This window comes from Leucoraja erinacea, unplaced genomic scaffold (assembly GCF_028641065.1).
Source record: "Leucoraja erinacea ecotype New England unplaced genomic scaffold, Leri_hhj_1 Leri_368S, whole genome shotgun sequence".
NCBI lineage: Eukaryota > Metazoa > Chordata > Chondrichthyes > Rajiformes > Rajidae > Leucoraja > Leucoraja erinaceus.
The window spans coordinates 99,370-126,955 of NW_026576269.1; the positions used below are offsets into that span (position 1 = coordinate 99,370).

The 27,586-nt window shown below is 45.3% G+C and overlaps 1 protein-coding gene and 1 long non-coding RNA gene across 2 annotated transcripts; one reads left to right on the top strand and one right to left on the bottom strand.

Annotated features, from left to right (window-relative positions):
• The first annotated feature begins 12,558 nt into the window (after positions 1 to 12,558).
• On the top strand, positions 12,559 to 14,971 carry LOC129693615 (uncharacterized). Its single transcript, XR_008722897.1, has 3 exons — positions 12,559 to 12,704; positions 12,855 to 12,924; positions 14,830 to 14,971. It is a non-coding gene; the product is annotated as an uncharacterized LOC129693615 (long non-coding RNA).
• Positions 14,972 to 17,966: 2,995 nt separating this feature from the next.
• Positions 17,967 to 27,011, bottom strand: LOC129693613 (E3 ubiquitin-protein ligase TRIM39-like). Its single transcript, XM_055630405.1, has 6 exons — positions 26,201 to 27,011; positions 26,014 to 26,109; positions 20,870 to 21,103; positions 20,196 to 20,218; positions 19,977 to 20,095; positions 17,967 to 18,709 (listed from the first exon to the last, which is right to left on the bottom strand). Exons 1-6 carry the CDS (start codon positions 26,609 to 26,611, stop codon positions 18,159 to 18,161), a joined length of 1,434 nt encoding a protein of 477 aa, XP_055486380.1. The 5' UTR covers positions 26,612 to 27,011; the 3' UTR covers positions 17,967 to 18,158.
• Between the last annotated feature and the right edge of the window lie 575 nt (positions 27,012 to 27,586).

The following is a 27,586-nucleotide window of genomic DNA, read 5'->3' on the forward strand; positions in this document are numbered from 1 at the left end:
GCCATGGTTTTCAAGGGAAATTGGACACTTGGTTCGGAAAAAGGCGTAACCATGCGTGACTAATCCTCTGGATATTTGTAGGGATGTAACAAGCACAATATCCATTGTGCTTGTTACAATATCCCTTGTTACATCCCTACAAATATCCAGAAGATTAGTCACGCATGGTTACGCCTTCATACATCTATGTTGGCTTTGTCTGATCCTGTCTTACTTGGTTTCATTGGATGGCGGCGATAAAGGAGGTACAGGATTACATGGTACCTCTCCTGCGGTTGCAGGGAAAATACCTGGGGAGGCGATGGGTTGGGTGGGACAATCCGTGACAGAGAGCGATCAGTTTGGAAGGCGGAAAGTGATTGAGATGGGAAGATGTGACTCGTGATGGGGTCACTTTGGGGTGTCGGAAATATCAAAGGATGTTATGATGGATTCGCAGACTGTTGTGGGTGAAGGTTATTTCCAGGGGAACCCTATCCTTGTTCCGTCTGGGTAGACGGAGTGAGAGCAGAGCTACGGGAGACAGAGGTGACCCGGGGGAAGGATCGATTATGATAGCTGCGAGGAAACCACGTTAACTGATGAAAGAGGAGATCTCGGATTGCCTACAATGGTAATCATTGTATTGGGGACAGATGTAATGTAGACTGCGAAATCTCTAGTTGCAAGAGGCTGGATGGGAGGAAGTGTAGTCCTTATGACTACGGGCAGACGTCATTCGATAATCTGTCCGCAGTGATGAAGGCAGAGAGATCAGGACAGGAGATAGTGGTGCCAGGCATAGCCCGTGTTATTTGTAGCAGTGGATCCGTGCGTGAAGGGTCATATCTTGATTGACGTTTTTGATGAGTTGACCATAATGATTAAGGCGAGTGGGAAAGCGAATATTGTCGATATGCACATTGCAAGGCGATTGAGAAAATGCGCACACAGAAGATGGGATCCACGGAAGAGTAACGGATTGATTGATTTGATTCAAATTTGACTTGGGCATAGGAGGCCGGAAGGTCGTTAATCTGACCGGAGACACAGAACACTGCAGTTGCTGGAGTCAGAAAAGGTCAGTGTATTGCCATTAGAATGTATGCATAACCATATAACAATTAACCATATAACAATTACAGCATGGAAACAGGCCATCTCGGCCCTACAAGTCCGTGCCGAACAATTTTTTTTTCCCCTTAGTCCCACCTGCCTGCACTCATACCATAACCCTCCATTCCCTTCTCATCCATATGCCTATCCAATTTATTTTTAAATGATACCAATGAACCTGCCTCCACCACTTCCACTGGGAGCTCATTCCACACCGCTACCACTCTCTGAGTAAAGAAGTTCCCCCTCATATTACCCTTAAACTTCTGTCCCTTAATTCTGAAGTCATGTCCTCTTGTTTGAATCCTCCCTATTCTCAAAGGGAAAAGCTTGTCCACATCAACTCTGTCTATCCCTCTCATCATTTTAAAGACCTCTATCAGGTCCCCCTTACCCTTCTGCGCTCCAGAGAATAAAGACCTAACTTATTCAACCTATCTCTGTAACAATGCATACTTCAAGCTCCATTGTGAACTTGAACTTCCGAGTTTCCTCCGACATGACCGTGAACATTTTTCACCATATCGTTGATGTCAATGAACGAGGTGTAAAATCTTGCCTGGAATGAAGGCTGTTTCATAAAATGGCGATACAATCAGTGCCTGCGGCCAAGTGAACAGGAACTTGACTGGGTTCAGTGCACGGAATTAATGGACAATGGAAACTCATTGTTCTATTTTCCTTGCGTTGTGCAAGTGAGTCACGGAATCTATCTCTGATGTTTCAAGTGGAAAGCAGACAACACTATTGGCGCCGTCATGGGTAACCTAAAGTACATGTCGCACACGTCACTCAGAGCTGGGAGTGTTTACGAATTATTACATTTTGGGCCGATTCGTGACAAAAGAACATCATTAGCCTATCGTGCGGTTTTATGCCAAGTTTTATTTCGAAGCAAAATTAGATTAAAGAGTGAATCCGTGATTTGTTGAGCGAAAGGCTCACTATGGATGCTGAAAGCGGGAGGGGTGGTAGTTTGCTACAAAATTGTTCGAGAAATGCCATGAAAAACGAAATTGCATTTCATATTTTGCGTGATGTATGGACAATATGTTGCATGGTTTGCCGTTGATTTGTTTTGTTGAAAACACATGCATCCTGTATTTTCTTGGATATGGTAGTGATAGGACACGAGCCTAAGGAGTAGGAAAGAACTCGAAACATAGTCTTCTTAAGCCTTCCTCAAATTCACAATTTACCCTCAGATATGGGTTGCACACGCGTAGATAAAATGGGTGTCTTGCCATCACCAATTGGCAAATTCCTGTTAGAAGGCCATGCTATTGCCCTGATTTTCTCAACTTATGTATGACCTTGCTGATAATGAAAGATGCCATGGAATTCGAGTCAGAGTACTTCATTTTATCTTCACTATTTATTTACTGGTCCAGATGGGAATGGTCTCAGAAACATGCCTATTCAATTTCTCCAAATTCTACGTTCACCTAGTTTCTTCAACGTATTGTGAGTTTTTATTTACTTAACCAAACCCCACTATCAGATTCACATTAAGCGGATGTTCACTGAAATTATCAGTCAAATATTTTCTTCCCCTCTATATTCAGCGTTTGTTTTACTCATCAATCCACACCAAGCAGTCACATTATCTCGTTTCTCTCAGCCGTGTTCCACGTAAGCACCTGGATATTTGGCTCAGCGAAGAGTATTCCGAAACTTCCCAGGTTTTCTACATTGCATCAGTAGTAGTCAAGCACGATAATTGTTCATAACACACATTAGCTCTGGTTTCTCCCACCATGGAAGCTGTCTGACAGGCTGTGTGTTGCAAGTATTATATTATATCTGTGCATTGCTGGTACTATACATTCCAGCTCAGACGTTAGCATTGCATTTCCTTCCGCCTCCCCCTTCCCAAAATCATGTTACTTTTCAACCTCCAGGGAAATAGTGAGATTAACACGTCCACATCACTTCAGTGGAAACGAATATCATTTTTTTTCCACGCACTTGGCAGCCGATAGGCCACCCACGTTCTTTTCGTTAATGGTGCCTATCCAGTTCCCTCTCCACTATACTATTGTGAATTTAATCATGTTTTGGTCCCAATCAAAGACACTGGAATTGAAGCATATTTGTAGTCGCAAATGGGTTCAGTGAAATCAAGCAAATGTACAATGGTAGAACGAAATCAAGCAAACCTATGACTTTATCAGATTTGGAAAACATCGTTGTGTTTCCCTACAGCTTCCTAATGACAGAACGGAAAATATATGGATCCCTACAAATTGTGGAAATGGATATCTCGACACATGGCTTTACATGTTGCAGATTTTGGGTGTCTCTCAAACGAATATCTTACATTTACGCTGTTTGGGTAAAGTTGGCTTTGTGCTAAACATGCTTCCAGCGTTTGAAAATATTTATAATGACCACAAGGGGACGTGAAATGACGTGCTTCAATTCCTCTCTGAAGTGCCTCTGAGCAACTGCATAAATGAAAGTGTTTGTGCACGTACTCAAGTACCTTAGCATGTAGCCACTTTTTTCCGCAATGGTGAATGAGTTGTTGTCATCTGCTTCCAAAAAAAGAGTATCTGTCAATTGTACACAGATAAAGCACACGAGGTTTACCGTCCATAAGAAAATAAAGTTACCAGATATTGCAACGAGTAAAATGATCGACTTCTTCCTGTTCTCAGTCTCATGGTCAATTTGGCATGTCTCTCTGTTTTCGCCTCTGAGTTTGCTCCTGACTCTGTTGGCCAGGATAATGTTGTAGATGGTCAAGGAGTTGAAGAGAAGGATCAGCACAAATGGTGCAAATGGGGTCAACACAGTTTCAACCCATATAAACGCGACCCAATTGGGTGAAGTGTAGAAGCTTGATTTTACATAACAGAACCAGGGTACATTATTAATTATTACCCGCGGTTCAAAGACGAAGTAGATTGGAATATTTTCCAAGATGCTTAACAAAATCACTACAGTAGTAACCTTCAATGCAGTCTTCGTGGTACAATATTTTGTACGTAATGACTGATAACAAATAGCAACAAATCGATCAAATGTAAAAGAGACAGTTAGCCAAACAGAACAATCAAGCGAAATATAAATGAGTGTCAAATGCAGTCTACAAATAGGGGTATAATTGAAGAATGAATGTGGAAAATGTGCCTCTTTAATCTCATACAGAATTGCAATGAACGCCATTAGGTCAGCTGCTGCCATTGATATCAAATATTGCCTGACACATCTTGAGAGGCCGCACTTTCCGAATAACAGGACAAGAATTGCCGACAAATTTGCTGTGAACGAAGAAAGAAGATTTAATTAGGAACGAGAGATAACCCGTTAAATAGTTTTCATTTGCTTCAATTATAATCCGCGCTACTTTACTTTGAAAGGTAAAAATATACGTGTTTGTGTGTGTGTGTGTGTGTGTTTGTGTGTGTGTGTGTGTATTTGTGTGTGTGTGTGTGTGTGTGTGTGTGTGTGTGTGTGTGTGTGTGTGTGTGTGTGTGTGTGTGTGTGGTGTGTGAGTGTGCGTGTATATTTGGGTGTATATGTATGTGTGTGCGTGTGTGTGTGCGCGTGCGTGCGTGTGTCGGTCAGTATGTGCGCGTGCGTGCGTGTGTGTGTGTGTGTGTGTGGGAAGGGGGTATATGTGCGTGTATATTTAGGTGTATGTGCGTGTGTGTGTGAGTGTGCGTCTGTGTGTGTGCGCGTGCGTGCATGTGTGTGTGTGTGTGTATATGTGTGTGTGTGTGTGTGTGTATATGTGTGTGTGTGTGTATGTGTGTGTGTGTGTGTGTGTGTGTATATGTGTGTGTGTGTGTGTGTGTATGTATGTGTGTGTGTGTGTGTGTGTGTGTGTGTGTGTGTGTGTGTGTGTGTGTGTGTGTGTGTGTGTGTGTGTGTGTGTGTGTGGATGGGTGTATATGTGGGTGTAAGTATGTGTGCACACTTAATAATCATCTCCACAGTTGAAATAATATTCTGTCTTTCAAGAGCGAGGACATTTACAACGATTCAGGTTCGATTGGAAAAAATGTGACTGTTCATCGAACCAGGGATCTAATGTCAAACAAGCCTCCTTGCTGAAAATTGTTCTGGCCTATGGTTCCTTGCAAAACATTTTATTTATAAATAGTTTCTTGCTTTCAACGCGATGTGGATATTCTATGCAACACAATATTGTCAAATCTGGATTGCCTGGATTGGGGTCGGAGAGGAATTTCCCGGATTTTTTTTTTCCCGAATTGGACCTGGGTTTTTATCCGGTTTTTTGCCTCCCCCAGGAGATCACGAGGTTCTTGGGGTGGAGAGGGGTGATAGCGGTATAAGGGGGAGGGTAGTGTCTTGTGTTCTGTGTCTTGTGTCTACTGTTTATGGGTAAGTGTGTCTGTTTAGTGTTCAGCCATGAGCGAATGGCGGTGCGGTCTCGACGGACCTGGTGGTCTACTCTCGCACCTACTTTCTATGTTTCTATGTTTCTATGTAAAATGTCTAGTATGTCCGGTGAAACTCCCAGAGCGGAAGCAAAACATCATGGTTTCACCGCGTCGACATGGTAGACTTTGATTACTTCTTTATTTATCATTGGTTCATCTTCGTTTATTCTCATAAAAAGCTGGGCGCAATGACATTCATGTAACTCATAAGGTAATAGTTGATGCAATAAAATTGTAAGACCAAAATCAGGCGGGAAAGAACTGAGGCTTTATCATATCCGTCTGAGGTGCATCCTTCGAAATACATTCTACAGTGCATGTGAATACTTTCCAGAGATTCCTGGTGGACGTGGAATGTTCTCCGACATCTAATGTAGTGACCACGTTGATGCGCGTTCTTATTACCTCATCTCTGTGAAGTGAGCAAGTTAGTTTGCCGGTGATATTAATGTCACAGAACATGAAAGTTGACCATATCTAGAAATGTAATTTGCAAGTGTTATCCCGTCTGCGCTTCCATTCGTCCACATGGAACTGTTTCGCCGCATTGTGGTTCATGGCCACGTTGATGTTCCAACACCTTGACACAACGTTTCCGATACTTTGCCTGTATTCCGTTTCATCATTCAGATCGGACAAACCGACAATAGTGGTAACCTCGCAAACTTAATGGTCGAGTTGGTGTTTTAGGGAGAGATTTGCATTCCCATTTATGATCTACAATATGTAAAAATATAACGGCGCAACAGGATGAGCTACCTCGCGTTCTGGCTACTGTTAGTCCTAATGGGTTGCTTGCAAACTATCTGTCAGCTCAGCCCTGTAAGGTGGACCTTTCACAGCAACGCCACGGTTTGGTGGTAGATTTACTAGAATGTTGCCTGGGTTTCAGCAACTAAGTTACAGAGAAAGGTTGAACAAGTTAGGGCTTTATTCTTTGGAGCGCAGAAGGTTAAGGGGGGACTTGATAGAGGTTAAAATGATGATGAGAGGGATAGACAGAGTTGACGTGGAAAAGCTTTTCCCACTGAGAGTAGGGAAGATTCAAACAAGGGGACATGACATGAGAATTAAGGGACTGAAGTTTAGGGGTAACATGAGGGGGAACTTCTTTACTCAGAGAGTGGTAGCTGTGTGGAATGAGCTTCCAGTGAAGGTGGTGGAGGCAGGATCGTTTTGATCATTTAAAAATAAATTGGATAGTTATATGGATGGGAAGGGAATGGAGGGTTATGGTCTGAGCGCAGTTATATGGGACTGGGGGAGATTATGTGTTCGGCACGGACTAGAGGGGTCGAGATGGCCTGTTTCCGTGCTGTAATTGTTATATGGTTCTGAGGTCTGGCTCAGAATTTTAAAACTACCTCATATACCTCATGCCCATGGTGACAAATAATATGAATAAACAGGCAAAGTTCCCATCGGTAATTGGCCGTAGTGCCTCTGCGTTTCCTGCTCACCCCAAGGCTGTGTTCTAAGCCCCCTGCTGTTTAGTCTGCTGACACACTGCTAGACTCAACAACAACTCCATCAACAAGTTCGCTGATGACACAACAGTGGTGGGTCTCATCAGTGACAATGATGAGTCGGCGTACAGGATGGAGGTGGAGCTGCTCATAGGATGGTGCAAATTCCACAACCTCATTCTCAACGTTGGAAAAACAAAGGAGATGGTGGTTGACTTCAGGAGGGCGGGAAAACAACCCCATACACCTCTGCACATCGATGGAGCTGATGTGGAAAGGGTCAGCAGCGTGAAGTTCCTAGGACTACACCTGTCAGATGACCTGACGTCCACGGCCAACACCACAGCACTGGCCAAGAGAGCCCAGCAGCGACTACACCCTCTCCGAAGACTACGTAGAGCAGGTCTCCCCACTACACACCTACGGACTTTTTATAGGGGGACAATCGAGAGCACATTGACCTACGGCATCACTTCCTGGTTCGGGAGCTGCAAGGCGTACGAACGGCACCAACTAAACAGGATTGTGAGGACCGCCAGCAGGATTATTGGTGCTCCACTCCCTTTTCTGCTGTACATATACAGGAAGAGATGTATCAGCAGAGACATCTCCATCATCAAAGACCCCTACCACCCATCGCATCACATTTTCTCCATCCTGCCATCTGGGAAGAGGTACAGGAGCATTAGCTGCAAAACCAGCAGGATGCTCCTCAGCTTCTTCCCGCAGGCTATAAGACTGCTAAACTGACTTTGCCCCCTGCCAAAGTATCGCGCACCAACCAGCAACCTGGACACACTGCAGCAGAGCCACTGTCGTGCCGCTGCCGATCGGAACGCCAGTTGAATGATATATGTATTTTTATTTCTATTTATTTTCAATGCACACTAAATGGACATTGGTTGAGCAACGTTTTTTTGTTTCCTCTGGGTATGTGAATACTCAGGAAATGACAATAAAGATATAACCACTGGAAGCTCATTCCACACCGCTACCACTCTCTGAGTAAAGAAGTTCCCCCTCATGTTACCCCTAAACTTATGTCCCTTCTGTCCCTTACAATGTAGAATTCCTTGAAAGCCGTGCCACGCTACGCAATGACCCATCATTAAACATCGGAATTGCCACAATCTCCGCTGTACAATCATTCTTAGTCTACCAATACATCCACAACATTTCAATCCACTCTCAGCAGCAAAAAATATATTTGTTGACGATTAAATCTGGCGGAACAATCTCAAAACAACAGGCTTCTTCAGAGGATAAAAAATTAAATCTTCCTGAAATGTAAATGCTACTCACCTTCACCATGTTATCTTATTCTGGTGGGGTGTTCTAAAACATATATATTTTGCGTTGTTTATAACTACCCTCGTTTGTTGCAATAGCACCCACTGATAAATAAGTCCGGCAATAGATTAAAATTATAATTACTCCCAAAATCACGGTTCATAAATCTGTTAGTACATTGCATGGGCAATTGGAAAGATGTGATCATGTAATTTTACCGTCAGAGGAGGTCCAGCAATCCTCACTTGATTGTTGAAACCACAACAATCAAGATGCAGACACAGTACTTCAGACAAGGTACCGATAATAAATCATTATTTTACAGTATTAGGTTGCTGGCATTCATTTTGGGCAGCAACTGTAATCGTTTCGGAAATATTTGCTATCTTGTTTAACATCCTCAGTCAAGCATGTCAATATATATGTATCTATAAAACCACTGTGAGACACAACATGCTGGAGTAACACAGCGGGACAGGCAGCATCTCTGGAGAGAAGGAATGGGTGACATTCGGGGTCCAGACACTTCGATAAAACCATTGTGTGTTTTCAGATCATATGCCTGTATTGTTTGATGTCAATTTCTCCTGTGAAGCAATTTTGCCTGTGGTGTCTGCTCGGCGCTGTTGGTCTTTTAGCCCTTTTACTGCTGGCAAGTTCTCTGCTGCTTTCGATCAGCTCTGCGCCCCCTCTGCATCCACTCCTCTTGGTACGGAGGAGATTAGTTCGTGGTTTCATTCTTCATGCAGGACTATACTGGACTCTGTGGCTCCGTTTAGATCGTTGAAGCCGAGGGCTAAACCTGAACCCTGGTTCAGTGCAGTGACTCGTGCAGCACGACGGGAGTGTCGTAGAGCTGAGCGAAAGTGGAGGAAGGACAGGCTACAGGTTTCACTTCAAATTCTCAGGGACTGTTGGCGTCACTACCAAAACAGTGTTAAAAAGGCCAAGAGAGAGTACCTGTCTAAAATTATTGTGTCAAAGTGTAACAACCCTCGTGTGCTATTTGAAATCATTGACTCTGTTCTAAATGCCCCGCAGCCTGTCTGTCTGGAAGCTTCACCTGAAATGTGTAATGACTTCCTGCACTTTTTTGTTGATAAGGTTGTTTCCTTAAGGGCTAGCATTTCAGCACCTGCCTCTGACCCTTCTGTTTCGGTCCCTTGCCTGGTGGTATTCGACAAGTTTGAGCCTGTGACTATATCGTATTTAAAGGATGTGGTTTCCCATATTAAGCCATCGGGTTCTCCTTGTGATGCGGTCCCTCCACATCTTTTTAAGGAGGTTTTCTCTAGTATAGGGCAGTCGGTTCTTACCATTATTAACAGCAGCTTGTGTTCTGGGGTTGTCCCCGTGAGTTTTAAGCATGCGGTAGTGCAACCACTGCTTAAGAAACCTGGCCTGGATCAATCTGTTCTGGCCAATTTTTAGACCCATCTCGAAATTGCCTTTTATTTCTAAATTACTGGAGAGAGTTGTTTATGCTCAGCTAAAACTATTCCTGGAGGAGCATGATATTCGGGAGATCTTCCAGTCTGGATTTAAAACCATGCACAGCACGGAGTCAGCATTGCTAAGGGTTTTTAACGATATCCTCCTGGCTAATGATTCTGGGGATTGTGTGGTTCTTGTCCTGCTGGACTTGTCTGCCGCCTTTGATACGGTGGACCATAATATCTTATTATCTCGGCTACAGCAGTTAGTGGGCATCTGCGACAGTGCCCTGGGATGGTTCAGGTCCTATTTGGCGGGCAGAACCATGTGTGTTAGCCTTGCTGGGTTTGAATCATCTTCTGCTCCCCTGTCATATGGGGTTCCACAGGGTTCGATTCTGGGGCCCCTGCTTTTCTCGCTGTACATACTTCCTCTGGGTTCCATCCTTAGAAAACATGGCATCTCCTTCCACTGTTATGCAGATGATACCCAGCTTTATTTGCCGCTGAGGGGGGAAGATGCCTTTTCTGTAAAATCGCTTCTGTCTTGTTTTGATGACATTAAGTCCTGGTTGGCCCTAAACTTTCTTGGATTTAATGAAAAGAAGACAGAGGTGATTTTATTTGATCCCAATGGCTGCCGTGAACCTCCATTTGTTGATTTAGGTCCATTGTCAAGGTACGTGAAGCCAACAGTTGTGAACCTGGGTTTTAGGATGGACAGTGACTTTAAATTAGATCGCCAAATATGCGCGGTGGTTAAGTCCAGCTTCTTTCACCTAAGGAAGCTGGCGAAGGTGAAGCCCATTCTCGAGCGGCAGCATTTTGAGACAGTAATCCATGCCTTTATTACATCTAGGCTGGATTACTGTAACGCGCTCTATTTTGGTGTTGCTCGTTCTTCACTGGCTCGTCTCCAGTTGGTTCAGAATGCTGCTGCTCGCCTTTTAACAGGGACTCGAAAGAGGGAGCACATATCGCCAATTCTGGCCTCCCTACACTGGCTCCCGGTGCACTTTCGGGTTCATTTTAAGTTACTGTTATTTGTTTTTAAATCTCTGAATGGGCTCGCCCCGCCTTACCTCTCTGAGCTGCTCCACCCATACACTCCTGCCCGGTCCCTCAGGTCAGCTGGTCAGCTGCTCCTGGAGGTACCGAGGTCTAGTCGGAGGCTCAGAGGGGATAGAGCCTTCTCTGTTGCTGCTCCGGCACTCTGGAACACCCTGCCGCTGCACATCAGACAGGCCCCCTCACTGTCCATCTTCAAATCCAGTGTTAAAACGCATTTGTACTCCCTGGCTTTTGACCATGCCTGAGGCTTTGCTTCTGTTTGTGGTGTTTTTGATGTTTCTTTATTTTACATGTCTTTTCCTACTATTTCTTTTGATTGTTATTTTTGGTGTGTATTAACTTTTTTGTCAATGATTAGTGATGTACAGCACTTTGTTGCAGCTATGTTTGTTTTTAAAGTGCTCTATAAATAAAATTATTATTATTATTATTATTATCTGGCTCACTTACCAGGAACTCCAATGATTGCAAGAATAGGATTGCAAATACTCTCCGTCTGCAGGATAACCGACTGTCTCATATCGCGTGCGAAGATAGTTTTCTCGTCAGTTCGACGGGCACACAAATATTGTGATTTCAAATATAACTGTTACTTATACTTCAGAAAATTCTCGAGGGTCACTGTCCCATTAATTAGGCTGTTTGTTTCATGCTGCACATCACTGCTAAATTAGCAACCTGTACACGGATGTTTCACGACATACTATCGACAACACATGAAACATCTTTCAGGAGCAATAAAAACACGGCACCTCATGGTAATTGGTTGTTCGTTACACCAAGAGGTTGTGACGTATATCTTCTAATATAGCTATGAAAACAATAATATATGAAGCAACGTGTGTGGATAATACAAATATTTAATGTTGCGGAGAATGTGAAAACGTTTGAAGCGACTGTTAAATATAGTGCAAAACAAAATAAAAATACATAACTTTTTATAAGAATTCGCAACCAAGGCACTGCCGTATGCGAATCGCTAATTCGATACCATTATTAAAAATCGTTATTTATATTACTAAAACTCTGTTCTTGACCGATTTTGGCGATCTGTGCTGCGATTTCCGAGAGAACGCCGCCACCTACGACCATCATTTTTGGCCACCTCGCTCAGAGCCCCCGCATGTGTGCCGAGGATTTTTCCCGTCGATGAAATATGACAGAGATATTAATGTTTTTACAAAATTCCCCATTCTCTCTACTGCCCCCGTTGGCAGCAGGGGGGAGGGAGGGACTATATAACGCGGAAGTGGCCTGCTTCAATCATTTTCTGCCGGACCACGAAGTGAAAGGGTCACGGCTCTCTGAGCTGCAGCTCTACGCCAAGGTGAGTGCCCTCCATGTGCTTTTTCAGTCAATTGATATGTATGTTGTTCACCATTCACCATGGAATGCAGTTTCTTGGCATTTTGTTGGAAAGAGTTTGCAAATTTGTCCATATTGTCTTTGAAATGAATGTGTATTGAACATGAAATGCATTTGTAAATGTGTCTATCTATATTGTCTTTGAAATGAATGTGTATTGAAAATAAAATGCATTTGATAGAAAGCGTTTGCAAATTTGTTTCTCTTGGGTTTTAAAATGGATGCAACCGATTTCAGGTGACTAAAGCTTGATGTCTGTATTGTCTTTGAAATGTTAATGGAAATGAAATGGATTTGTTGCAACCGTTTTCAGGCGGATAAAGCACGAATAAAGTGTTTTATTTGACCAGAACTGTGTTTCAATTTAAAATTGGCGCTCATTTTGTGATTTTGGCGGTTGCAAGATGACGTCGATGACGTCATTTCCAGTGATCGGTAAGATGGTGGCGATGACGTTATTTCCGGCCGGAGGCAAGATGGCGGCGATTATGCCATTTCCGGTCGGAGGCAAGATGGCGCTGCCTGCTGAAGCCACGGAGTTGCACGAGCTGTTGAACAATTCCACAGAACTGGTAAGCGTTTGTTTGTTACAGCATTGTGTTTCAGCCACAGACTTCAGCATTGGGTTTGAGCCACAGACCACAGCATTGTGTTTCAGCCACACACTACAGCAGGTTCTACTGCTACTTTGTCTATGGTAAGTGTGTGTTTGTTTGTTACAGCATTGTGTTTCAGCCACACACTACAGCAGGATTTGAAGATTCGTTCAAATATTCGGCTGCTTTCTCTATGGTAAGTCTGTGTTTGTTGGACGTCATTTAAAAGCAGCATTTTGTTTTAGCAAAAGACTTTATAGCAGGATTTGAATATTCGTTTTACACAGTGTATTTTGGTGTTGTGTGAATGTGTTTGTGTGCGTGTGAATGTGTGTGTGTGAGAATATATATATGTGTGAGTGTGTGCATATATATATATGTGTGTGTGAATATATATGTGTGGGAATATATGTGTGTGTGTGTGTGTGAATATATATATATGTGTGTGTGTGCATTTTCGGCGGGTTTTAACGGGCCCGTTACGTTCAGATTCAACTTTAATTGTCATTGTCAGTGTACAATACAAAGACCACGAACGCGGTTAGCATCTCCCTGGAAGATGGAGTTGGAAACAATGGTAAGTGTCTACCTACAGCACATTGCGTGTAATCCATTTGGTGACCCGACTGCCGTGAAACCTCCCTGTGTGAGTGTGAGTGTGTGTGTGTGTGTGTGTGTGTGTGTGTGTGTGTGTGTGTGTGTGTGTGTGTGTGTGTGTGTGACTATATATGTGCGTGTGTGTGAATATATGTGTGTGACTGTGCGTGTGACTATGTGTGTGTGAATATATGTGTGTGACTGTGTGTGTGAATATGTGTGTGTGAATATGTGTGCGTATGTGTGTGTGAATATGTAGTTGTGTGTGAATATGTGTGCGTATGTGTGTGTGAATATGTGTGTGTGTGTGAATATGTCTGTGATTATGTGTGCGTGTGTATGTGTGTGAATATGTGCGGGTGTGTGTGTATATGTGTGAGTAAATGTGTGTGCGAGAATATGTGCGTGTGTATATATGTATATGTGAGTGTGAATATGTGTGTGAGTGAATATGTGTGTGTGCGTGTGAGTGTGTGTGCATATGTGTGTAAGTACATCTGAATATATATGTGTGTGTGAAATAATATAGTATTTCGTAGTTCAGAGCTTATTTGCGTGATGGCTGTCAGGAAGAAGCTGTTCCTCAATGTAGATGTTACCGTTTTCAGTTTACAAAAGTCGGACATGACTCCAGAAGTCGGGCATCAGTCAGTCCACAAGCCGTGTGAGTCAGTCAGTCTAAGGGACATGAGTCTCCTCCCCCCCCCCACCCCATTTCTCATCAGCTCACGAGAGCCCCCACCTGAAGCTGTGCTCCTCCCTTGGCTGCACGATGTTTACCACCCCCCACCCCACCCCGACAGCCCACACCTCATAAAATGTTTTGCGCAAAATCTTCAGTGTTCATTAACAACTGAAATTGTCTTTAGGCTGCTTTTTCAACATCATGTCAGGAAATGTTAGAGGTCAAGGTGATGTGGCTATTGCTGTAGTATCCTCTGGGATAGCAGCTACATTTCTGCCTGGTGGAAGAACTACACATTCTCGATGCAAGATACCCATCCAACTGGCCGAGGATACATTGTGCAACATCGAGAGGAACTCGTAAACGGCACATTTCACGAGGCAAGTGAAAGTCATTGTTTGGGATGAATGATTGGGAGAGAATGCTTTGAAGTTGTGGACAGAACCCTTCCAGATGTCTTCAGCAACACTAAGCATTTTGGTGCCCCTCCCCCCCCCCCCCCCCCCCCCCCCACCCCCCCCACCCCCCCCCTCCCCTTGCCAGTACAGGCCTCAGTGACTGAGCTGCCAGCCCAAAAATCCATTCCGCCCACAAATTCCATACTAGCCCTCTGGAAACAAGTACATGTGGCCCAACATTCTAGCTCAACAGAAATATGAAGGGAAATGTCAAAGGTTGCCTGAAGGATGGAACATCGCCCAATAATGTTGTTATTAATAGCGTGCTTCGTTGAATGATGAACTCTGAGATATTCTCAGATTTTCCTTCTTAAAATTTGACCGCTGACTTTATATTAAAATTGTATCTTTTTATCAACAGGAAATAATCATTTAGAGGCAGTGAGCAGCAGAACACAACAAGACGCAACAAGACACAACAAGTAAAAACTTAATAAATCTCATTTTTAAAATTTAAATTGTTCTTATATTTTAAGTCATTCACATTTTAAACTTTAATAAAACCTTTTTGCATTTTTAATGCTGTGTATTCTTCATCACAATAGAACCTAATAGGCAGGAACGGCTGCGCTGTGGGAGAGCCACTAAGAGTGCATGGGTGGTTGTTTAGAGATGCACTGAATGTGTTGGTGGGAGGGAAATGGCAAGGAGCAGAGTGGGGGGGGGGGGGGGGGGGTGAAGGTAGGTGGGATGACTGAGTGAACTGCCAGCGTACCAGGCGTGAGTGACTGCACTGCCAGCCCACGGACCGTGAGTTTGTGAACTGCCAGCCCCAATAATCCATTCAGTCCACCCTCTCCTCCTCTCTCTTACTGTCTGTCACCTGTTTTGGGCACTATTTCTGGCAGTTTCTCAGCCGTCAGCCAGCCAGGTCCGAGTGATTGTACTGCCAGGCCTCAGTGACTGAGCTGCCAGCCCAAAAATCCATTCGGCCCACAAACTTCATACTAGCCCACTGGAAATCAGTACCGTCGGCCCACAACACTCATAGTAGCGCAACAGAAAGTGCCCCCCTCCCACTGGCCAGCAATGTTGGAATTGGTGGAGAGGTGGAATATTGTGTTAGGTATCCAGCCCTCCCGTGTGATGCCGGGATCCAACGACTTAGTCTAGTCTATATTACTAAAACTCAGTTCTTGACCGCTTTTCCCGATCTGTGGTGAGACCGCCGCCACCCACAGCCGTCATTTTTGGCCACCTCCCTCACAGCCCCCCTCTGCCGCATGTGTGCCGAGGATTTTTCCCCTCGATGAAATATGACCGATATATTAATGTTTTTACATCATCCCCATTCTCTCTGCTGCCCCCGCTGGCGGCAGTGGAGGGAGGGGCTATAAAACCTGGAAGCGTCCCGCTTCAACTCACTTTCTTGCCGGCCTCAAAGTGAAAGGGTCACGGCTCTCTGAGCTGTAGCTCTGCTCCCAGGTGAGTGCTTTTTCAGCCAATTGATACGTATGTTATTCACCATGCTCTGAGGTTTCTTGGCATTTTGTTGGAAAGAGTTTGTATATTTGTCTACTAAATATATTGTGTTTGAACTGTGAATTGAAAATAAAAATCATTTGCATTTATATATTTGTCTATCTATATTGTGTTTTAATTGTGAATTGAAAATAAAAAGCATTTGTATATTTGTCTATCTATATGTGCACAGTTTAGAGCCGATTATGTAACCCCCCCCCACCGCCTCCACAAACTATCGTTGAAGCTGCTGGCAATGGCGCCGGTAGCGACAAAGCGCGCGAAAGAGACACAGAGAGAGAGAGGCCTCAATGGACTGGCAGGCAGGCAAGAACTGTACAGAGACGTGTGTGTGTGTGTGTGTGTGTGTGTGTGTGTGTGTGTGTGTGTGTGTGTGTATATGTGTGTGTGTGATTATGTGTGTGTGTGTCAGTGTGTGTGCGCGAGTGAATGTGTGTGTGTGTGAATATGTATGTGAATATATATGTGTGTATGTGTGAATATGTATGTGTGTGAATATATATATGTGTGTGAGAATATATATGTGTGTTTGCGTGAGTGTGTGTGTGTGTGAATAGGGGGTTGCACGTAAGGTCACAAGGTAATAGGACTTGACGCACGGAGCCGCTCAAACCATCTGAAGACATCCGTCACTTCCAGTATATGTTATTAATGCAAGAAACGCGTACTTTCTTATCTGTTAAAAACCGCCAAAATGTTGAATTTGTGCTCTGAAATAAATTGTGGAAGTTGGGGTAAGTGTGAGAGACATGTACCCAACATTAGAATTCCAAACGTGAAATGAAATGTAGGTAAAGAGAAGCGAGAATTGAAGGGACAACAGCAGCTAAAGTGCTTGGTAAAGATTGGTTGTGCAGATATCGTAATTGAAAATATTGGAATTATCGTGTTTGCTCACTGCATTTCATCAACAGTAAGGCATTATTCGTGTTTTTTCTTGATTCCTTTGGTATCTAAAAATTCTCAGAAGTGATAAATCTGGCTGTAAATTTTTCTTCAGATGCATTTTCATTTTGTACGTAAAAACCCATTTGAGAACCATGGGCGATTTATTAAAAAAAATACAGCCAGATTTATCACTTCTGAAATATTGGAATTGCTGCAGAGGTGGAATATTGTGTTGGGTATCCAGCCCCCCCGTGTGAGGCCGGGACCCAACGGGTCCCACTTAGTGTAGTATTTTCTAGAAACACCTCCACGTCCCATGGCATGATTTGGCACAGAATACATCAAGAACATTGCAATAGTCTAGGCGTGGTTCAGTCTGAGCCACAGCCCACTGTTCCAATGCACATTATAAGCAGATGGCACTGTGCTAAATGTCGCAGCTCTCCCTACACACAAAGAAAATTTACAAAGGACAATTAACCAACAAACCCACATGTCTTTTGGATGTGGGAGAAACCCGGGGCACCTGGAGGAAACCCACGTGGTCACGGGGAGAACGCGCAAACTCCGAACAGACAGCACATCGAACCCTGGTCTCTGGCCCTGTGAGACAGCGGCTCCACCCGCAGCTCCACAGTACCTCAGAAATATTAACCCTTTCCAGACACTGTATATTGCCCAACCTGCTGAATGCCCACAACGTTTTCTGTTTTTTTGTTGGCAGTTTCACATTCCAATCACCCATTCAACTGGAAAACTAAAACAAAACACAGATGCTGAAAATCCAAATGGAGACACCATTCGTCATCAGTATTAGATCTGAAATTTAAGGTTTGTTTCACCGTGCAGATGCTGCATGACCTGCTGAGCATTTGGGGCAATTTCTGCTTTTATTCACAATAAAACCCTTTAAGTCATGCTTGGGCCGCAGGTGTGGTAACAGGTCACAAAAGTCACTTATTAAATCAGATTTCCGCTGTTTCTGCAATTGTCAAAGTTACTTCTCAAAGTTACAGCTGGTCTGTGGTCGCACCACGTGGCTTTGCTGCCATCTAGTGGCGGAACCAAGAAGTGACGCAGTTAACGCGTTGAAATGAACGGATCGACAGACAGACAGACAGCTCTGATTTCAGTTGCTGTTTATTTCACTCTTCCCACATTTACATTCCCCCTGGTTTTATTTCCACGCTCACTGGGGTTTCACGACGCGGAATTTGGGGTTTAAATGAGAGCCGTTCAGCACCGACCTGTTGTCCTCCGGGTTTCAGCCCCACAGCCCCTGAGCCCCGCTCCTGACGCCGGTCCCGGGACCCGACCCTTTTACACACCCGGAGCGGGACCGGAGCAGATTCTCAGCCAATTTCCAACCCGAGTCTCCAAGCTTAACGCCGAAGTCCCGAAGAAAGGATAAAGTTTCTCCGTGAATTTATTCCCAGTGAAGGTGTAAAGATGGGACTTGGTGTCCGCGTCGTAAAATGAAACTGTCCCGGACTCGTAACTGAGATAAACTCCCACCCTCCCGGGGATGGGACGGGCGGGGAGAGGGGATGGAGGGGAGGTGAGTGCTTTAAACTTGTCACCCCACCGCTCGATGCTCCAGACTCCAGTCTCCGGGGTCAGTGGGACTCGTCTCTTCCTCTCCACAGACTCTGTGGCGACTCCCAGACTCCAGACCCGACTTCCCGCCACCTCCACCTCCCAGTAATGTCTCCCCGATGTGAATCCCTCCGATCCCACCACACATGGCCAGACTGTAAACTTCTTCCCGGTGTCACGGAGACTCCTCTGGGTCCATGTCCATCTCACTCTCTTCCGATCCTCAGACACCTCGAGCAGCGGATGCGCTGTTTCCACATTCAGGGTGACGGAGACTGGGGGGAGAAGCAGAGAATCAGAGAGTCCCCGGGGGTCGGGAGGAGACTCGGGCAGCGCGGCCCCGGGACCGGGGGAGAAGCCGCTCGGCCTCAGTCACAGGCGGGCGGACAACTGAAACCTTGCCCGCAGTTTCACCCCAACGACATCGCGTGGACAACACATATCTTTCCCACAGTTTCTCAACCGGGCAGAAGAGGGGGAATTCCGCGGGTTATCGGGAACGGGACGTGCGGCCGAGGAGAACGAGTGCGGAAAGTGAGGATGAACTAGAAATTGCGAGTGGGGATGGAGAAATATGGCGGGTATTCATATATCTTGCCAGTAGATGGCGAGAGAGGGACAGATTGGAAGATGAGGGGAGGGATGCGAGTGGTGAATGGAGGAGGTTAAAGATGATGTAGTGATGTGGGGCGGAGTTGCCGTGATCACACGGAACAGGAGTGGAATGTAATCATTACATCTAAGAGGCATTAGCAAACGACGTGTGGAATAATACGGTTCTAATGTGGGCTAATGGGATGTGTGCGGCAGGGAACAAATGTGGATAAGCATGTAATGGGCCGAAGGGCCTGACTCTGTAATGTACAACCATTCAAGAGCACTGAATGACTGATTATCCACAGCCACTGGTGCAGGGAATTCCAAAGGTTGCCCAGTCTCTACGTGCAGTAATGTCTCCTTGTCTCTGTCCTAAATGGTCCAGCCCACGTTCTGAGAGGGTTTCCGCTGGCTCCAGACCCCTCAGACAGGGGAAACAACCTCCCTGCATCCAGCCCACTGAGCCCTGTAAGGACGTTGTGTTTCACTGAGATCTTGTCTAATACACCTGAACTCTCGAGTACACAAGCCTGGTCCACGCAATTTCACCCAGCACAGCAAACTCATTCACCCAGGAACAATTGTTTAAGAAGGAACTGCAGATGCTGGAAAATCGAAGGTGGACAAAAATGCTGGAGAAACTTAGCGGGTGAGGCAGCATCCATGGAGCGAAGGAAATAGGCGACGTTTCGGGTCGAGACTGAAGAAGGGTCTCGACCCGAAACGTCGCCTATTTCCTTCGCTCCTTCGATGCTGCATCACCCTCTGAGTTTCTCCAGCATTTTTGTCTACCACTCTGGAACAAGGATTTGTTCAAGTGCAAACAAACTTTGCTCTCTGTCTCTGTGATGCTTCCCCCAGAGTCCATTAATACCATTTATCTTCACATACAAGTATTGCATGAAGATGTCTTAAAAAGAACAGTGGAAAGGGTATTAGTTTTACCTTGGTTGATGATATTAGATGTTTCTCTCAATGCCATGTTGTAGAAAAAGGTGCGATCAAACTTTTCAATGGGCAACGCGCCATCTACCACCAACATTGTTTTAGTTTCATCAATAACCCTGAAAATATTTTAATGCTAGTTAGTAACTGAGCACGAGCTGGGTTTTTTTGAGGTGTACTATAAAAACATACATTGTTTCAATCAAAAGCATATCCTACCTGCTCTTGCGACCAGCTTCTTCCTGAAATAAATAAAACACAAATCTCAATGGACTGAGATGGATCGTCATGATCCCGACGGCGGTTATTTCACAAAATTGCTCACAGAAAAAACACTCTGATAATTCCCATTTCCCAACTCTTTAACGCCGTCACACAGACAGAACGTGGATATTGTCGTAGAGACATCGAACGCGGGGGAAGAACGTGGATGAAAATAACTGCGAGTATGCAATTTACGAATAAGCGGGCAGGTCGTGTGATTTAATCTGGAGAAGGTGTCAGAGATAATGGGATGGAATATTTTAAGATCAGCGGCAGAGTTAAATGTGTGGGGATTGGAGATGTTATCACTACTTGTGGGGAGAAGAAAATTAAAACCTGAAATGTATGATGGCCTTTAATAAATTCCACAAGTGCAGCAGGAAAGAGAACGTGGAACTCAGCGGACGGCCTGAAGACAATATTGCAGACAAATTTAAATTGAAGTGGGATAAATACATGAGGATTCCTGGAATTTGGAGCATTGTTGTTGGATGTGTGAGTAGATGGAACAGATGGAACTTTGACACGGTTCTGAATTACTGGTAAATGATGCATTTATTTCCGAAATTTAACCCACCACTTTGTGACTGTGCACTTTCACTTCGCCAAACCATGGTGTAACCCCTCACCTTCAGAAATATCACGCCGTCCTTGTGGTCTATCTGTTCCTGTAACTTTGAGAGTTCCTCCTGAATGGAATTTAAATTCTCTTGAATCTCTTGAAGATTTTTCTCCATTGTTTTCACAATCTTCGCCTCTTCTTCCCGGATATCTCCGAGTAAGCGCTGCTCTTTCTCAGTGAGTATGTGGTGCAGTTCAGCAAACTGGGATGTGACCTGTGACTGAAGGCTGTGTGACTCTTCCTGTCAGATGAAAGATGAGAATCAATATATTATGTCACTTTGCTGTGTGTCCTCATGACATGGAATGTGACATTTGGCTAATCAATGTCGAGTTCTGCAGTGCAGAAATATGCCCTTCGGCCCAACATGTCTATGCTGGGCTCTGTACGTATCCACATTCATTCAATTTACTTGTATATAATCCGCTCCCTTCATTACCGTGGCAATTCAAGAACTCGTCTTCATATTTCTAAAATATCTGGTTTATGTAATGTACAATCATATCAATCCCATTTCCCCGGTACAATTCCCTGCAACTTATTCCACTTCATGTGTCCAGTAACCCTCAGTGAACAGAACCAGGTCGCAAGAACTAGCAGACAGCAGCACCACTTAGAATGACAGACTTCATAGAGTCACACAGCAAGGGTGTTAGATACTGACTAAGACGCCCCATCTGCGCTATTTCCACCTGTCCGCATCTGTTCGAATATCTTTTAAATGTGGTTACGGTACCCGACGCAACTACCTCGTTCCATGAACGCACTACCAAAGTTGTCCTTCATGTTCATTTTAAATCTTTTCCCTCTCATCTAAAATCTACACCCTCACATTCTCGACCCCCCTACTAAGGGTAAAAGACCTACCATAAAACCTGCCATCTCCTGCCCCTCTCCCCCGTTTCATGATATTAAACGGCTGCCACAGACCATTCTTCAGGCTGCTGCTCTCCAGGGAGCAAAGTCCTTGGCTGCTCAACCCCTCCCAAGTGTACTGCCCCTCGACCACTGAGCTCTATTGTGTAGTGTTGTTACAAAACCCTACCATCAGTGGTGCTGCAGAGCTGCCCACTGCCTGGGCGTGCGATTCCGGAGGCTGTTGGGGGCGGGATGAAAATGCAGGTTTGTATTGGTTGTCGGAGAGGAATTTGCTTGGACCTCGAGCTGATGAAGAAAAATCGATCTGCGTTCCCGCTCCCGTTTTTGAAAAAAAAGGTTGCTAGGCGAATGCAACATTGGATTGAAGTTAAACGTGACTTCTAACACCTTCAACATCACGGATCGCAAGTGCGGGACAAAACAAAAGGTATGTCGTCTATTTCCCATCTTATCTTGTTTTCTGGTGTGGTTTCATTGTAATCAGATGATGCAAAATATCTGAATTTCATTTAGGCCCCGATGTAATATCGGCCATGCCTTGCCTGCCAATCGGGGCTTAAATCACGGCAGCGACCACATGCCAATCGATCACAATCCAGAAACAACTAATTTCAAGATAATCAAATTCATTTGTTTGCACAATCATGTCATAAGATCCAAATCATCTGTAATTTGTGTTATTGTCTATCCATGATCAATATTTTCCTACTAAATATCGGAAAACTTCCACGGTAAAGATTGAGTGAAATATTTAGTATGAAAATATTGATCATGGATAGACAATAACACTAAATATAGAACATTTAGATGTGCTTATGACATCATTGTGCATAAAATAATGATTTTGATTATCTTGAGAGTGGATGTTTCTGGATTTGCAACAAATGTCTGTGCAAAACGCCCCTTGTCTGCTGCAGTGTTACATCCAACAGAGTTAAATTTATGGAAATTAAACAATCAATTCCTTCCATTTGGCATAGAATTTCATGACAAAGTGAGATTTAAAAATCATGTTATATTGTGAATTCTTGTGTGAATGGAATCAGTTTGTTATTTGGATATTTTGGCTATTTAAACAATTATTTTTAGATAGATGTTTAGATCTAGTAATTGAATTTAATTGATTTGATGACACTGATGCATATTAATTTTTTGGAGGGTATTGACAATTTGTTTTAACATTACAATAATATTCTGATCTCGAGAATATCACATTTTTGAATTTTCAAGGCAGTCTGGGTGTTTATTACTATTTCCGTCACAACGATTAATTTTGTATTTAGCTACGTAATTAGGTAATTAACTAATTATATACTTTAATTTTAGGCCATCCAAGTAAGATATAACCATATAACCATATAACAATTACAGCACGGAAACAGGCCATCTCGGCCCTACAAGTCCGTGCCGAACAAATTTTTTTTCCCTTAGTCCCACCTGCCTGCACTCATACCATAACCCTCCATTCCCTTCTCATCCATATGCCTATCCAATTTATTTTTAAATGATACCAATGAACCTGCCTCCACCACTTCCACTGGAAGCTCATTCCACACCGCTACCACTCTCTGAGTAAAGAAGTTCCCCCTCATATTACCCCTAAACTCTGTCCCTTAATTCTGAAGTCATGTCCTCTTGTTTGAATCTTCCCTATTCTCAAAGGGAAAAGCTTGTCCACATCAAGTCTGTCTATCCCTCTCATCATTTTAAAGACCTCTATCAGGTCCCCCCTTAACCTTCTGCGCTCCAGAGAATAAAGACCTAACATATTCAACCTATCTCTGTAAATTAGTTGTTGAAACCCAGGCAACATTCTAGTAAATCTCCTCTGTACTCTCCCTATGATGGATCATTTGTTTCAGAATCCTTCAATCTATAATAACTGAAAATGTCATTCAGTTCTCTTACTTCTGCCTACAGTGAGCCCAGGTCAAACCAGAACAAAGGTATAAAAAGGCCAAAGACATCCACAGGCAAAGGGTGGAAGACCACTTCAATACCACGGACACCAGAAGCATGTGGCAGGGTGTCAGAGACATCACTAACTACAAGAGCAGCCCCGCCTGCCCCCACGGTGATATCACACTGGCCAACGAACTAAACACCTTCTTTGCCCGCTTCGAAACTGGCAACACCACCAGGAGTGGAATAACCCCGGCCATGGCGGAGGGACAGGCCTTATCACTGAGCACTCAGGAGGTACAGTGCGCTCTGCGTAGGATCAATCCACACAAGGCTGCAGGCCCGGATGGAGTCCAGGGAAGGGTACTAAAGGACTGTGCTGTACAGCTGGCGGAGGTATTCACGAGAATCTTTAATCTGTCTCTATCTCCGGCAACGGTCCCCAAGTGCCTGAAAACAGCCACCATAGTGCCGGTGCCGAAAAAGTCTAAAGTCACCAACCTGAATGACTACCGCCCGGTTGCCCTAACTCCAATCCCAATGAAGTGCTCCGAAAGGCTGGTCCTCTCCCACATCAAATCCAGCATCCCTGCCTCACTGGACTCTCATCAATTTGCATACAGGGCAAATAGATCGACAGAGGATGCCATCTCTCTGGCTCTTCACACTGTCCTGACTCACCTGGACAGACAGGGCATGTACGTGAGGATGCTCTTCATAGACTATAGCTCTGCAATCAATACGGTCACCCCCACCAAGCTCACCACCAAACTCCACCAGCTAGGTCTCTGCTCGCCGATATGCGATTGGATCCTGAACTTTCTGACGGAGCGACCGCAGGCAGTGAGACTGGGCCCGCACCTGTCCTCCACTATCACCCTGAGCACGGGCACACCACAGGGTTGTATACTAAGCCCCATGCTCTACTCCCTCTTCACTCACGACTGTGTTCCTGCATTCGACACCAACATCATCGTGAAGTTTGCAGACGACACAACAGTGATTGGGCTGATCACCAACGGTGATGAAACAAAATACAGAGCGGAGGTGCAGAAACTGGCGGACTGGTGCGCACGTAACAACTTGTCACTAAACACCTCCAAGACCAAGGAGCTGATTATTGACTTCAGGAGGTCCCATAATGGAGAATACGTCCCAATCTCCATTTACGGGGACAGTGTGGAGAGAGTGTCCAGCTTTAAGTTTCTGGGCACTCACATTTCAGAGGACCTCACATGTTCCACCAACTCCGCTGCGCCGGTCAAGAAGGCACAGCAACGACTGTTCTTCCTGAGAACATTAAAAAAGACTGGTCTGCCCCAACAGCTGCTGACAATAATCTACCGCTGCACCACAGAGAGCATATTAACGTATGGCATCTCTGTGTGGTATCTCAGCTGCACGGAGGCGGAGAGGAGAGCTCTTCAGTGCGTCGTCCACAGAGCGCAGAGGATTATTGGGACAGAGCTACCAGCCTTGGAGGGCATCTGCCACACACGATGCCTCAGGAAGGCCATCAGCATCCATAAAGACTCCTCACACCCTTGTAACTGACTGTTCGAACTACTTCCTTCCGGCAGAAGTTACAAGGCCTTCTACGCCCGAACCTCCACTCAGAAACAGCTTCATTCCCAGAGCTATAGCGGCTCTGAACCGGCCCTGCTTAGTGCCCCCACCCCCCTGGACTGGCTCCCTCGGATGGCCACGTCACACAGTTTATTTATTTTATTTTTTGACATCGGTTGGAAGCTGCATACTAAATCTCGTTGCACTGACGTGCAATGACAATAAAATATATTATTATTATTATAATTATTATTATTATTATTAATTTTTAAGAAAGTTATGGTCTTTTATGTACATTTATGTAAATCAACTGCCACAGAATGTAGTTGAGGCCAGTTCATTGGCTATATTTAAGAGGGAGTTAGATTTGGCCCTTGTGGCTAAAGGGATCAGGGGGTATGGAGAGAAGGCAGGGTTTGGGATACTGAGTTGGATGATCAGCCATGATCATATTGAATGGTGGTGCAGGCTCGAAGGGCCGAATGGCCTACTCCTGCACCTATTTTCTACGTTTGACTGTCCTCGATCACAGCTTTTGTGTTAAGTCAATGGAAAAGCAATAGGGAACAAGATGTTAATTTCCGAGCATGAAAATGGCCATAACTTTTTTTTTTAATACTGAAGATATGAAAGTGAATTAGGTATCAAATTAGCGTTCTTTTTATGCTTTATCTGATGGGATAACTTACAGGCTGAATTTTTTAAATCTCATAATTTTGTAACATTCCTATGCAGTGGTGCCAAATTATTGCACACATTACAGGGATGAAATCCACAAAAGAACATTAAATAGGCAGTACAAACCTGAACTCCAGAAATGCTCTCTTTCTGTTCCTGCTCCATTTCCTGGATGTCTGATTCCTTTTCAGAGAGAGATTCGAAGGCAGATTTCACCTGTTCCTGGGGTTGGGTTTCAGATCAGAGAACAAAAAATGTCAGAAAATAAACAAAACATGACACAATAATGTGATCAGAATCGGTTTGTTTTTACCTTGTAGATTTCAACAGCTTCATCTACCGGCATGAACCTGTGAGACTTGTGTTCCCGCCCAGCTGCACAAATCACACAGATCAGCTTCTTGTCGGTTTCACAAAACAACTTCAGTTCTTCCTGATGTTTCTCGCACTGAAGTTTACTTTCCTTCTCTGTCCGATTCAGGCTCAGTGTTCGAGCTTTCTCAGACAGTCTCGCCAAGGCCCGGCTAACCCTGAGGGTGCGGTCTGTAAACTCCTCTCTACATTCCGGGCAGGGGTTTCTCCCCTCCCTGACCCAACTCAGTGTGATACAGGAGCGGCAGAAGTAGTGGCCACACTCCAGTGACACCGGATCGGTGAAGAAATCCAGGCAGATGGGACAAACTGCCTCCTCGGTTAAACTCTCGACCGGGTCTTTCGCAGCCATTTTAACCTCCACTTCCTGGTTCAAAACGCATTCCCAATCGCTGAAACTGCTGACGCCCTGCAGTAATTAATTGGAGCGCCGGAGGCTGAAGTTCATGGGATCAAGAGGTGAATGGATTGGGTAGTTTTCCACTGCGCGCGCTGCCGTCTCGTGGAATGAATGTCATTTGGCTGCAAGTGTTGAGTGTTCAGTGTCCTGGCCGCTCACAACTAATCTCACATGAGGAAGGGATCAGTTAAACATTAAACTGCATCTGCCCACTCACCCAATCTGTCCTAGTCACCCTTCATCCTCGTAGCATCCTCCTCACAGTTCGCACTGCCACCCAGCTGTGTGTCATCTCCTCTCTTTCTCACCTCCTATCTCTCTCTCTCCCCTTCCCCCACTGACACATCGCCCGCATCCCTGACTCATCCGCCCCCGTCCCTCGCAACCTCTCCCCGCCCCTCACCTCCCGTCACTCTCCCCGCCTCTCCCCGTCACTCTCCCCGTCCCTCTCCCCTCTCTCTCCCCGCCCCTCTCCCCGCTCCCTCTCTCCCCGCCCTCTCCCCCCTCCCCCTCTCCCCGCCTCTCTCTCCCCCCCCTCTCTCTCCCCGCCTCTCTCCCCGCCTCCCCCCCCCGCCCTCTCCCGCCTTCTCCCCCGCCTCTCTCCCCCCCCGCCTCTCTCCCCCCTCCCCGTCCCTCTCCCCGCCTCTCTCCCCCCCTCTCTCTCCCCGCCTCTCTCCCCGCCTCACTCCCCGCCTCTCTCCCCGCCTCTCTCCCCGCCCTCTCCCCGCCCCTCCCCCGTCTCTCCCCCGCCCCTCTCCCGCCTCTCCCCCGCCCCTCTCCCCATCTCTCCGCCTCTCGCTTCCCCGCCCCCCGCTCTCCCCTCTCCTCGCTCTCCCTCCGCCCCCCCATCTCTCTCCCCGCTTCTCCCCCGCCTCTCTCCCGCCCCCCTCCCGCCCCCTCACTCCCCGCTTCTCCCCCTCACTCCCC